Consider the following 13,892-nt stretch of genomic DNA (forward strand, 5'->3'; position numbering starts at 1 on the left):
TAACATATTTCTTTTTATTTTGGTGTCTTTGAGATAAGTGTTTGCTATGTAGCCCAAGCTGGCCTTGAACTCATGGCAGTCTTCCTGATGTTTGGGTTTACAAGCTTGTACTACCCCAGGTTTTCATTCTTGTATTCTAGGGAAGAAAAACAGCTCTGTGGTGCTGGCAAGGGTGGAGAAAAAGAACACTTCCTGGGGGTGGGGGTCAGATCTTGAAGAGAAATGCTTAATCACATTAAAGGGGTGGGGGTGGCTCCCCACTGGACTCAGGGTAAGTCCTGCCCACCCCAGGGGCTCCCAGACCTAGTTTTCCAGCAGAACAGGACAAGGACCTCTGGTGGAACTGTGGCAGAGGAGTAGCAGCTTGGGGGCAAAGAGAGCTCCCAGCACTCACAGTGAGCTGTAAAGGCCGAGAGGGAAGTGGGTTACTCTGGAGACCATGACAGGTTGTGGGAAGGTACTCTGTACTCGCATGGGCTAAGAACAGAACACAGCAGGGAAACTCAGGCAGAGGGGGATGTGCGGAGCCCCCAGACAGTACAGGTGGCCTGGCCATGCAGACCCTGGTGTCTCCCATGACGGCTGCAGCAGAGCTGGCTCTGGTGTGCAGGAGAAAGGAGGTGACATTCCCCTACTGGCCACCGCTGTGGACACATCCCCTGGGAACTCTCAAAGCAGATTCCCTAAGCCTCAGGACGGAGCCCTGGGCGACCTGAAGGATGGAAAAACATGTGGTTCAAGGGACTGTAATTTATCTTAAAGACAAGGCAGAGCATGCCTGGAAGGGACTGGGACAGTGTGGTCATCTGCACAGATATTCTTCTTATGTCTAGAAGCTCTTGACAGTGAACAGAGCTGCACAGAATCCTTGTTTTCTTTGGGACTCCATAAAGTTTAATTTTGAATGGAAAAAAAAATGTAGCCTAAGGAGCCAGTGAGGTGGTTCAGAGATTAGAGGAGGCTGCCACACGCTAATGACCTGAATTTCAGTTCTGGAACCATACAGTTGGAAGGAGTGAGCCAACTCCTGGAAGCTGTACTCTGACTTCCACAGGTACACAATGGCACACATGTGCCCATATACATATACAGAACTGGTTAAAAATGTTGCCTATACACAAATATTCTCCTGCAGCGGGCTACATACAGAACAGGAATCTCCTCCTTCAGAGAGTGGCACCAGGAGCAACCAGAGAGACTCTGGCACCTGGCCTGATAGAAGCTACTAGCACTGACACACCCATGCTGGACAGATCGAAATCACTGCCTGACAGGTGGCAGCCACTGCACATGGCTGTGCTGGCCTGTGTGCCAGGAGGAAGCCTCAGTGAATGTCAACTGTCATTGTATTAAGGCTCCAAGTGTCTGCAGGGTTGGGAGTACACATGGCTAAGTCATGTGCTTAACAACCCCTACAATGGTCTACTTCGGAGTGACCCTGAGGCAGAGAAGGCTGTGTGAGGTCCTAAGTCACAGTCTACTGAACACCACCCACAAAGCTCCATTAGAAGGTTGTGTGCAGCCAGGTGGTGGTGGCACACACCTTTAATCTTAGTACTCAGGAGGAAGAGGCAGACGGATCTCTGAGTTCGAGGCCAGTCTGGTATACAGAGTGAGTTCCAGGACAGTCAGGACTGTTATACACAGAAACCCTGTCTCAAAAAATCAGAACAAAACGAAATAAAACAAAAGGTTGTGTGCAGGTAAAATGGGGCATCAGGGGGAGTGCTTCTGAACACTCTAGCTGGCTCTGGTTGGAGAGTGGCAAGGCAGGCCAGGGGGAATAGAGATGTCTTCCCTAGCCAGCCTATGGCTTTATTATCCTGTTGTTGCCTAAGCAGGAGTGGGGGGTCCTGCCCAGCTCCATAACACACCACGAGGTGCTAAAACCCAAGAGAGAACAGGGGCACTGGGGTTCTATTCTTGCTTCCTCCACCTGCAGGTCTCCCCCAAAATGGGGCTTCTCCGGTTGAGGCTCGCGTTACTCAAAAGTGGACCCGAAACACATCCTGGCTGGTGACTGGCTGCTGGCAGGCTGCGCACATCATGGGCTGGGAACGTTGCTTCACATTCAGACAGGGTCGGCACAGAAGGTGGCCACAGGGCAGCTGGTACACAGGCTCCTTGGTGGAGTAGGAAGAAAACGCTCTTTTGCAGGAGGCACACTCTGGACCACAAACACTCCTGGGATGCTCTGGTGAGTCAGAACACAAGGCAGGATTAGGTGAGGCTGGTCCTCAGTGCAAGCTTTGTCCCTGGAAGCTGGGAACTGGCAGGCCTCCCTCCTACCATCTTTATCAGTCTTGATGCTGTCTATGAATGCTTAAGAACTGGCCTCTACATGCAGTGCATGGGACCAGGTCTGCCCCTTGGCCTCCCACCCAAAGTGTACATTCCCCTGCCAAAGCTAGAGCAAGGTACAAGCTTACCCTGACAAGATAAACTGCCAAAAGAGGGAAAAGCAAAATGTGGCCCAAATATCAGGGTCCAGACAGTCAGGGTGGAGGGAAATCACCAGAGGGGAGCTTCAATCTGTCGGCAGCTGCCTTCTAACCCCTCAGTCCCTTTCTTGAAATGCCTTGGCCTTGGGCAGGCCTTTCCACTGTAAGATGCACTACAAGATTCCCTTGGTGTGATCAAGAGGAAAGGAGATAAGGTCTACAACACAGGACACTGGGGCTCTGGTTCACCGCACGTGAATCTTAAGAAGTGGAACACCTCTGTGAGCCACTAACTGTCAAAGAATCTTGTGACTGTGTAGGACAATGGGGCCAGGGACAATGCCGAGCACAGTGGGGAGCTCACAGGGGCGTTGCAGGGCTGGGAAAGAGGATGCAGAGTCAGTACCAGAGCGTCCCTCGAACTACAGTGAAGAAAAGCACAAAAGGGGCTGATGGATGCCTCAGTGGGTAAAAGTCCTTCCTGCATAAACCTGATGACCTGAGTTCCATCTCTGGAGGAGAACCAACTTCTGAAAGTTGTCTTTTCACCTCCACATGTGTGCTATGGCATGTGTGTACTGCTCATAGGTGCTCGGCACGAGCACGCGCGCACACGCGCACACACACACACACACACACACACACACACACACACACACACACACACACACACACACAAATAAGACCATAAAAGGACCTAATAGTGAATGGCCCGTCAGAGTAAGGACATTGAAGGAAAAACGGACTCCAGCAGAAGACAAGGCTCTTGACCAAATGGGCTCGGAGGGTGCTGGGGAGGAGAGCTTTGAAAACAGACAGGTCAGTTCAGAGTTATAGGTATTGGAGATGCCAATGAGAAGGATCCCAGCAGCTGTCAGGGGGGGTGGGGCCTGAGTTCCAAGAGATGCAGGAGTCACAAGGGTGGCACTAGATGAGGGCACTCACTCACTCACAGACTCTAGAAATGGAGACTGGGAGGAAATGGCTGAAGGACAAAAGGGAGAGACAGGCTGCCAACCACACCCCTAGATGCCGAGAGGACAAGCAGCATGAGACTCAACGGCTTCATTGGGCACTCTGAAAGACATGTTCTTGGGAATAGTTAGGGAAGACGCGATCAGAGTGGGCAAGAGCGGAATGGAAATCCAGATGACAGGAGGAGGAGGAGGAGCAGGCTCTGCAGCAGCACGAGGAGTCGAGAGCCTTCCCTGTCGGCCTCCCCAGGCTCCCTGTGCCCTTTGTTTAACAAGGGGCTCAGGGAGCTGCAGAGATGGCTCAGTGGTTAAAGAGCACTGGCTGCTCTTGCAGAGGACTTGAGTTTGATTCCCAGCACCTACATGGTGGCTCACAACTGTCTGTAACTCCAGTTTCAGGAGATCTGACACTTTCTTCTGACCTCCACCAGGCATGGACATGGTACACATACATACATACATACATACATACATACATACATACATACAGGGAAAACATTCATACACATAAAATGAAAAAAATTTAGTCAGTTCCTCACTTTATATCTACCATACGATATGATCCTAGGTTATTTTTTTGTTTTTTTGGCAAAATTTGGCCCATTAATCTACCACTGTGCTTTTCTAGTGCAATGATAAAAATGTTACCAAGAAGGGCAGAAGATGACATCTGAACCTTACACCAGTCTTCACATGTCGATAAATTACCCAATGTCAGACGAAAGGAGCAGGACAGTCGCCGGACAGAACTGTCAGCCCACCACAACCAAGTGTGACGGGAACCTCTGTAACCCAACACTCGGGAACTGGAAAGCTCAAGGCCAGCAAGACCCCATGTCAAAATAACCAAAACAAAAACCTATAGCAAAGGACAGCCAGGCTAGAATCCACACAATGACAGGGCTAAAGATCTTGCCTGTGATGAGTCCCATTTCCAGGAAGCCCCACAGCCCCTTCTGGAGAAGACAGGAGAGAAGTTCTCTCTCCAGAACAGGAGTTACGATAAGGGAGCTGGCTATGCAGGCCCACAGAACAGGAAGCGACAGGCCCACATCCTGCACAGGGAGATGCCAGAGCACAACTTACCATAGCTGGCGGCTGGTCTCCTGGCAGCAGCGCTCCCTCTCGTGCCCAGCTGCTGGAGCTGCCCCCTAGAGAGCCGGGCAGTGAAGCAAGGCATGGAGCCAAGGGTAGAAGTCAAGGCAATTTCTAAACTTTGCGACAGCTTCTGCTCATGGGACACTGGACCTGCTGAGAGACACGCAGACCATAACATCTAGGGAGGCCTAGCAAAAGAGGAACAGCTACAAGTTCTTGGAGGACCAGAAAACGACCCTCCCGACTTCAGACACGTGAGTATGAAGAAACCTCTTCTATGTCTCCCAGGACTGTGATGGCGGAACAAGCAGTCAAAGTCCTGGGAATCCTGACAACTCCTCCCCATCTACAAAACTCTAGGCGTTCTCTAGCTTTCCCTAGACAAAGTGTTGTGCAGGGGAGCGCCATCTTGAGGCGGTGATACAGAACTGCGCCCCCTTTTTCTCCCTCCCCTCATTGATTTTGTGGTGCTGGGGATAGAGTCCTGGACTTGTGCCTTCTAGACACCACACTACCACTCAGCTACATCCCAAAGCCCTGTTACATTCAAAACGCTGCCTGCTGGCAAAGAAATAAAACAAACAGATCCCAGCTCTGTTCACTCCCTACACACTCTATCCTCTGCCTCAGCGTACTGCCCTTCCCTCAGCATTTTTTTTTTTTTTTTTGAGACGGGCTATCACTATGTAGCCCAGGCTGGCCTCAAACTCATGTTGACTCTTCAGCCTCTGCCTCTTGAATGCTGGAAATACAGGTATTTACTACCATACCTTTTTTTTTTTTTAATTTATTTTTATTTTATGTGCATTGGTGTTTTGTCTACATGTATGTCTGTGTGAAGGTGTCAGGTCCCCTAGAAGTGAAGTTACAGACAGTTGTGAGCTGCCATGTGGGTGCTGGGAATTGAACCCGGGTCCTCCGGAAGAGCAGTCAGTTAGTGCTCTTAACCACTGAGCCATCTCTCCAGCCCCTGTTTTTTGTTTTTTGAGACAGGGTTTTTCCGTGTAGTTTTGGTGCCTGTCTGGGATCTCACTCCGTGGACCAGGCTGGCCTCGAACTCACAGAGATCCACCTGCCTCTGCCTCCCGAGTGCTGTGATTAAAGGCGTGCACCACCACCGCCACCCGGCACCATACCTTTCTTATTAAAAAAAAAAAAAGCCAGGTGGTGGTGATGCACGACTTTAATCCCAGCACTTGGGAGGCAGAGGCAGGTGGATCTCTGTGAGTTCAAGGCCAGCCTGGTCTACAGAGTGAGTTCCAGGACAGCCAGGGCTACACAGAGAAACCCTGTCTCGAAAAGCTCAAGTGTCAGGAAAACGGCTCTGTCAGTAGGTGCTTTCAGCAAAAGCATGAGGACCCGAGTTTGACCCCCAGAACCCATGTCAAAAATCCAGGAGCACTAGATCACATCTGTAACCCAGTGCTGGGGAGGCAGAGACAGGCAGATGCCCTGAGCTTGCTGGTCATACAAGCCTGGCAACCCAAGTTCAATCCCTAGAACCCATAGTGAAAGAAAGTAACTAACCCCTGCAAGTTGTCCTCTGACCTAAACACACATTCCCACACGCACAATGCACAACACACACACACACACACACACACACACACACACACACACACACACACACACACACTAACAACACAGAGAACCTTTTAAAAGTGGAGAGTAATTGAGGAAAAATTCTGAACAACCCAAGCGACCCCCCCAGGAAGACAAAGGGAGGGAGTGTATGTTTTACTCTGTGTCACACCTGTGGTCCTAGGACCTGGGAGGTGGAGGTGAGAGGGTCAGAAGTTCAAAGTCATCCTAGTACTACAGAGAACTCCAGGTCAGCCTATGTTATAGAAGACCCTGTCTCAAAAAAAAAAAAAGAAAGAAAGAAAGAAAAAGTCATCTTTAAAACTCTTCATTTGGAGCTGGGAAGAGTAGCACACAACTTTAATCCCAGCACTCAGCAGACAGAGGCAGGCAGATCTCTAAGTTTGAGGCTAGCCTGGTCTACAGAGGACAACCAAAGCTAAACAGAGAACCCCTACCTCAAAAACAAACAAACAAACAAACAAACACACTCTTAGGCCAGCATAACGGCTCAGCAGGCAAAAAAAAAAAAAAAAAGTCCCTGTTTGGTGGTTTTGTGACTGGACACAAGCTACCGTCATCTGGGAAGAGGAGCCTCACCTGAGAAAACGCCTCCATCAGACTGCCGAAGGCCAGTCTGTAGACATTTTCTTGCTTCCTAACTGATATGGGGGGCCAGACTCTGGGGTGCTGCTACCCCTGGGCAGGTGGGTCCTAGTATAAGATGGTATGAGAAAGCAGTGTGAGCAAGCCATGATGAGCAAAAACCGGTAACCAGATCCTCTGTGGCTTCTGCTTCAGTTTCTGCCTCCCTTCTTCACGCAGTGACCAGTGGGACCTAACAACTGTGAGACGAAGTGACCACTTTCCTCTGTAAGTTCTGGTCATGGTGTTTAGTCACAGCAGTAGAAATCTAACTAGGACAGTGGCTGCTCCAAAACTGATCCTCTGGGTTCAGCCTCTGGGACCCACACGCTAGAAGCAGAGCACTAATTCCGGAAGTCGTCGTCACATACACATACAACCCCAAACAAAAAGTTCTTAACGGATCTTAGATTCCAAAACCTGCCCACTTTGACTTAGATTCAATTTGGCATTTAAAATCTTCCTGAGTGAAACAAAGTGGTATAACCTATAATTCCAAAACTGCAAGGCAGAGGCAGGAGGGCTGTCACAAATTTAAGGCCAACTTCGTCTATAAAGTGATTTAGTTAAATGCCAATCAGGGCTATGTATTGTAATGGTGATTCCAAATGCAAGGATGCAAGGAGGTTCAACATACAAAAATCTGTCAATGTAATACACCATATAAACAAAATGAAAGAAAAAAACACATGATCATCTCATTAGATGCTGAAAAAGCCTTTGACAAAATCCAACACCCCTTCATGATAAAGGTCTTAGAGAGATCAAGAATACAAGGAACATTCCTAAACATAATAAAGGCAAGTTACAGCAAGCCAACAGACACCATCAAATTAAACGGAGAGAAACTCAAAGCGATTCCACTAAAATCAGAAACAAGACAAGGCTGTCCACTCTCCCCATATTTATTCAATATAGTACTTGAAGTTTTAGCTAGAGCAATAAGACAACGAAAGGAGATCATGGGAATACAAATTGGAGAGGAAGAAGTCAAACTTTCGCTATTTGCGGATGATATGATAGTATACATAAGTGACCCCAAAAATTCTACCAGGGAACTCCTACAGCTGATAAACTCCTTCAATAAAGTGGCAGGATACAAGATCAACTCAAAAAATCAGTAGCCCTCCTATACACAAATGATAAAAGGGCTGAGAAAGAAGTCAGAGAAACATCACCCTTTACAATAGCCACAAATAATATAAAATACCTTGGGATAACACTAACTAAACAAGTGAAGGACCTTTTTAATAAAAACTTCAAATCTCTAAAGAAAGAAATTGAAGAAGATATCAGAAAATGGAAGGATCTCCCATGCTCATGGATAGGTAGGATTAACATAGTAAAAATGGCAATCTTACCAAAAGCAATCTACAGATTCAATGCAATCCCCATCAAAATCCCAACACAATTCTTCACAGACTTGGAAAGAACAATACTCAACTTCATATGGAAAAACAAAAGACCCAGGATAGCTAAAAGAATCCTATATAATAAAGCAACCTCTGGAGGCATCACCATCCCTGATCTCAAGCTCTACTATAAAGCTATAGTAATAAAAACAGCTTGGTACTGGTATAAAAACCGACATACAGACCAATGGAATCCAATTGAAGACCCTGACATTAATTCATGCACATATGAACACCTGATTTTTGACAAAGAAGCCAAAACTATACAATGGAAAAAAGAAAGTATCTTCAACAAATGGTGCTGGCATAACTGGATGTCAATATGTAAAAGATTACAAATAGATCCATATCTGTCACCATGCACAAAACTGAAGTCCAAGTGGATCAAAGACCTCAACATAAATCCAGTTACACAGAACTTGATAGAAGAGAAAGTAGGAAGTACTCTTGAACGCACTGGCACAGGAGACCACTTCCTAAATATAACACCAGTAGCACAGACACTGAGAACAACAATTAATAAATGGGACCTCTTGAAACTGAGAAGCTTTTGTAGGGCAAAAGACATGGTCAATAAGACAAAAAGACAGCCTACAGAATGGGAAAAGACCTTCACCAATCCCACATCTGACAGAGGGCTGATCTCCAAAGCATATAAAGAACTCAGGAAACTAGACATCAAAATACTGAACAATCCAATTAAAAAATGGGCTAAAGAGCTAAACAGAGAATTCTCAAAAGAAGAATCTCAAATGGCTGAAAGACATTTAAAGAAATGCTCAACATCCTTAGTCATCAGAGAAATGCAAATCAAAACGACTCCGAGATACCGTCTTACACCTGTCAGAATGGCTATGATCAAAAACATCACATTAATGACAGTCTATGTTGGAGAGGATGTGGAGCAAAGGGAACACTCCTCCACTGTTTTGGGAGTGCAAACTTGTACAACCACTGTGGAAATCAGTATGGCGGTTTCTCAGAAAATTGGGAATCAATCTACCTCAAGACCCAGCCATACCACTCTTGGGCATATACCCAAGGAATGCTCAATCATACCACAAAGATACATGCTCAAATATGTTCATAGCAGCATTATTCTTAATAGCGAGAACCTGGAAAAAATCTAGATGCCTGTCAACTGAAGAATGGATTAAGAAAATGTGGTACATATACACAATGGAGTACTACTCAGCAGAGAAAAACAATGACAGCATGAAATTTGCAGGCAAATGGATGGAACTAGAAAATATCATCCTGAGTGAGGTAACCCAAACCCAGAAGGTCAAACATGGTATGTACTCACTCATAAGTGGATACTAGATATAAAGCAAAGAACAATCAGACTGCAACCCACAGAACCAGGGAGGCTACATAGTAGGGGGGACCCTAGGATGACTGTGGCTTATAATAAGTTTTGGTTTTACTCAGTCACTGGGCAAACTTCAGTGAAACATTTCACTATTAGGATAAGAATTTGTACTGTATCAAGCTGATAATAGAAAAAAATAAATAAATAATTTTTTAAAAAAGCCAAAGATCTGACTGATTTTGCTTTTTCTTCTGGTGGTTTTTGTTTTTGATTGACTTGGTTCTTCTGATGGTTCTTATGGTATAGCCCTGGCTGGGCTGAAACTCACTCTGTAGACCAGGCTGGCCTTGAACTCACAGAGCTCTATCTACCTCTGCCTCTTAAGTTACAGTATAAAAGGCGTGTGTTACTACACTCTAAGTTGCTTTATGTTTGTTTTAAAATTAAACAAAACAAAACTTATGTATACGAATGTTTGTCTGCATATATGTTTGCCTGGTTCCCACAGAGGCCAGAAGAGGGAGTCAGATTCCCTGGAACTGGAGTTACAGATGATTGTCAGCTGCCATGTAGGTGCTGAGAACTGAACCTGGATCCTCTGAAAGAACAGCTAGTGCTACTTACTGCTGAGCCATCTCTCCAGGCCCACATGCCAAGTTCTATTTTTCAAAACATACTATAAGAGACCTAGAGACAACTTTCCTAATTAAGGCACCAGAACTTCTGTTCAGGTGGTGTCAGATGAAATGATACTTTATATTTTTTATTTATTTCCCTGTGTACACGTGTGTACACGGCTATGTGGGTTTATGTGTACTACTTGTATGCAGGTGCTGGCGGAAGCCAGAGGGCGTCAGGCCCATGGGACTGCAGTTACAGGAGGTTTTTAGTCCCCTGATGTGACTATTCACCCCTGGAGGAACATTAAGTGTTTTTAATGGGTAAGTCATCTCTCCAGTTGCAATATTCCTTTCTTTCTTATCTTCCTGTCTTTTACAAAAATAACATGTCAGCTGGGCATGGTGGCTGTACTGGCTGAACGTGTGTCAACTTGACACAGTAGAGTCATCAGAGGAAGGAGCCTCAGCTGAGGAAATGCCCCCTTGAGATCCAGCTGTGAGGTATTTTCTCATTTAGTAATCAATGGAGGAGGGTCCAGGTCATGTGGGTGATGTCATCTGTGGTCTGCTGGCCCTAGGTTCTACTAGAAGGTGGGCTGAGCAAGCCACGGGGAACAAAGCAGTAAGATCCCATCTACTACCTCTGCATCAGCTCCTGCCTCCAGGTTCCTGCCCTGCTTGAGTCCCTGTCCTGACTTCCTTCAGTGATGAACAGCAATGCTGAGGGATAAGCCAAATAAACCCTTTCCTCCTCAACTCGATTTTTGGTCATGATGTTTTGTCACACTAATACAAACTCTAAGACAATGGCGCATGCCTTTAATCCCAGCACTTGGGAGGCAGAGGCAGTCAGATTTCCAAGTTCAAAGCCAGCCTGGTCTACAGAGCAAGTTCCAGGATAGCCAGGGCTATACAGAGAAACCATGTCTCGAAAACAAAACCAAATCAAAACAAACAAACAACAATAACAACAAATGAATAACATGTCTTGTCAGTCTGAAAAGTTACACTAGACATTTCCAGGTTCAGAAGTTTCCAAAGCCAGCCCGGGCTGCTCTGCTCAGGGGGCAGGACTGCGGCTTCCAGGAACCACTGGTGATGGCAGAGGGGAAAGGCGGGAAGCTAGGCAGCTTAAATCTCACACTCACAAACAATACAACTCACTCTCACATTTACTGAGCATGTTTTCTTCCTGAGAGGCAGGCCTCCAACTTCACGTTTTTCCACTTCTCAGTGTGTTGGAGCACTTCGTGGATACGTGCAACAGAGAAAACCACAATGCATTTCCATCAATCTCCTCTGGGAAGACTAGACATAGTACCCCAAAGGTGTCTAGACACATGACATATAGAAGATTCCAAAGAAGAAGACATGGTCTGCTTTAAGGGAGCCTACTGTTTCTCCTTCCAGCAGGTCTGAATGGAGGATTTGAAACAGGAAAAGCATTGATCTTGCCAGGGGACACAAAGCAGGTAAGTCCAGCAATGGGACGATTACTGGATGAAGGCACAAAGCACGATGACAGAACTCAGATGTGGCGGCTTCCACCTGTAGCCTCAGCACTCAGAGACCGAGACAGGAAGATCAACACAATCCAACACCAGTCAGGGCTACACAGTGAGCTTTAAAAAAGCCTGAGCTACAGAGTGAAACCCTCTTTCTCTCAAAATAAATAAATAAAATAAATAAAAATAAAATTTAGCTGGGTGGTGGCGATGGTGGCGCACGACTTTAATGCCAGCCTTCAGGAGGCAGAGGCAGGCAAATCTCTGAGTTCAAGGCCAGCCTGGTCTACAGATCGAGTTCCAGGACAGGCTCCAAAACTACATAGGGAAACCCTATTTCCCTAGGGTTTCCTATATATAAGTAAACAAACAAATAAACAAAACTTTAAAAAGAAAAAAGAAATCTCAGAATAATAAGAGAACACAGGCAACCCTTTGGGACTTCCAGATTATCTACGGACCAAGAACAAAACTGAGATACCCTACAAAAACGAGAAGGAAGAAGTATGGCCCCCAACTTCACAGATGTAAGTAGTAAAGCATAAAGCCAAGGACAGTGGCATCACATCAGCAGGAAGGGCAGGGATGACAGAGTCATGACACGGAAGAGTTACCTGCTGAACAGTCCATATCTGTCAGGGCGGGCTCACTGGGGACTTTCATCTTCTTGGCAGTAGGCTCTGAGGTAGTGGGTGAGAGCAGAGGGCTGGGAGCAGAGGAAGAAGCATCCATGCCAAGGCTGTAGTCTGAGCTGTGTTCAGCCTGCTCCGGCTTCCTTTTCCTTGAGGGCAGGGTAATGATAGAAGGGGTCATTGCTGATGTAGTTTGTGCTCTCCCAAGCAGGTGGCAGCCAGAAACAGAATGCTGGAGGAGGAAACGGTCGATCCGGGCCTTCAGGGAAGGATGAGGTAGGGGCTGGGACTGTGGGGTAAAGGCTAATCCTGTGAAAGGGTCACTGGGCACTCGGCCCCAAGTAGCTTCACTGAGGTTACACTTCTCCAAAGTGCTCTGGTCAATGACCTTTCCTGAGGGAAGCAGCATGGGACATGGCATGATCTCCAGGGTGATAGGATCTAGGAACTCCTCTGGCACATCATTAACCATCTCAGACATCTCCTGTAAGACACAGGGAGCCTGCTGGCCCTCAGATTGACCCTCAGGGTCACAGTCACTCTCCATGGGCAAGACCGGAGTGTGCAGACCCAAGTCCTTAGGCATGCTTTCTGATGCTATCAACAAGACACTATTTATCACCTCCTGAGAGCAGGTCTTGGCTGGCTGACCCCACACCTCTAAACGCTTTATGCAAGAGACGCCACTGCCTGTCACATGGGTGATTCCGATCTTGAGGTGGGCCACGTGGCTAAGGGAAAGAGCCCCTTTATTCCATAGTTCCTGGGCTACAACAGCAGGAGAGAGGAGTGTGACTTCCATTGGGCTAAAAGGTGGCCTGGCCTTGAAGCCCCTGTGGCTGAACACCACGTGGTTCTGGTTTTTCAGTAAGACTTTGCCTACCAAGGTGAATGCCTCCTTGTCTGGGACAGATAGCTCCATCGGGTCTGTAGTCCAGCACTCATGTGAATCCCGAGAGGCTCTGCTAGATAAGGCAGATGTGTATAATTCCAGGCCAGTGACATTCTGACATCCCCCAGCTGTGAGATCTATGTTAATCCTACAGATTTCCACATTAAAGGGAAAGGAAACTGTCACATAGACTGGTGGTCTAATGAAATACTCTGTCCTAAAGCCATGGCTTCTCTTTATGAGGTCTTCAGAGATGAGGTTTTCTACTTCATAACCATCAGCTGACACCTACATTTAATGACAAAGAGGAGACACTGATCCAAATGAAGACAACGGGTTTTCAAGAACTTGTCACTTACAAAAATACTTTTTATATTTATTTATTTTTATTTTCTGTATAGGGGTGTTTTGCCTGCTTGCATGCCTGAGCACCACATGCATGCAGTGCCCACTGCGGCCAGAAGAGGGCGTCAGATCCCCTGGAACTGAAGTTCTAGATGGTCGTGAGCCACCATGTGGATGCTGGAAATTGCATCTGGGTCCTCTGGAAAAACAGCCAGCACTCTTAACACGGAGCCATCTCCCCAGTCCCATAAAATTTCATTTTGAAGAAAACCTTAAGTTCTTAATTTTTTTCTTTCTGAGACTGGGTTTCTCTGTGTAACCCTGGTTGTCCTCGCTCTGTAGACCAGGCTGGCCTCGAACTCAGAGATTCGCCTGCTTCTGCCTCCCAAGTGCTGGGATTAAAGGTGTGTGCCACCACTACCACCCAGCTAAGTT

The 13,892-nt window shown here is 46.8% G+C and overlaps 1 protein-coding gene across 3 annotated transcripts in view; it reads right to left on the reverse strand.

Moving 5' to 3' along the window:
* The window catches only part of Ubox5 (U-box domain containing 5), a 46,112-nt gene continuing 32,220 nt past the window's right edge, over positions 1 to 13,892 (reverse strand). The window contains exons 5-7 of one of the 3 annotated variants that reach the window (XM_052723020.1): positions 12,203 to 13,400; positions 4,502 to 4,663; positions 1 to 2,194 (exon numbers count right to left, since the gene is read on the reverse strand). In XM_052723020.1, coding sequence (XP_052578980.1) covers positions 1,986 to 2,194; positions 4,502 to 4,663; positions 12,203 to 13,400 — 1,569 coding nt within the window. In that variant the 3' untranslated portion in view covers positions 1 to 1,985. Of the gene's footprint in view, positions 2,195 to 4,501; positions 4,667 to 12,202; positions 13,401 to 13,892 lie in introns of all 3 variants that reach the window. The other 2 variants (XM_052723019.1, XM_052723021.1) reach the window with 2 other exon arrangements.

The sequence above is a fragment of the Peromyscus californicus genome, unplaced genomic scaffold (genome assembly GCF_007827085.1).
Source record: "Peromyscus californicus insignis strain IS unplaced genomic scaffold, ASM782708v3 Scaffold_7__1_contigs__length_154581171, whole genome shotgun sequence".
Lineage (NCBI taxonomy): Eukaryota > Metazoa > Chordata > Mammalia > Rodentia > Cricetidae > Peromyscus > Peromyscus californicus.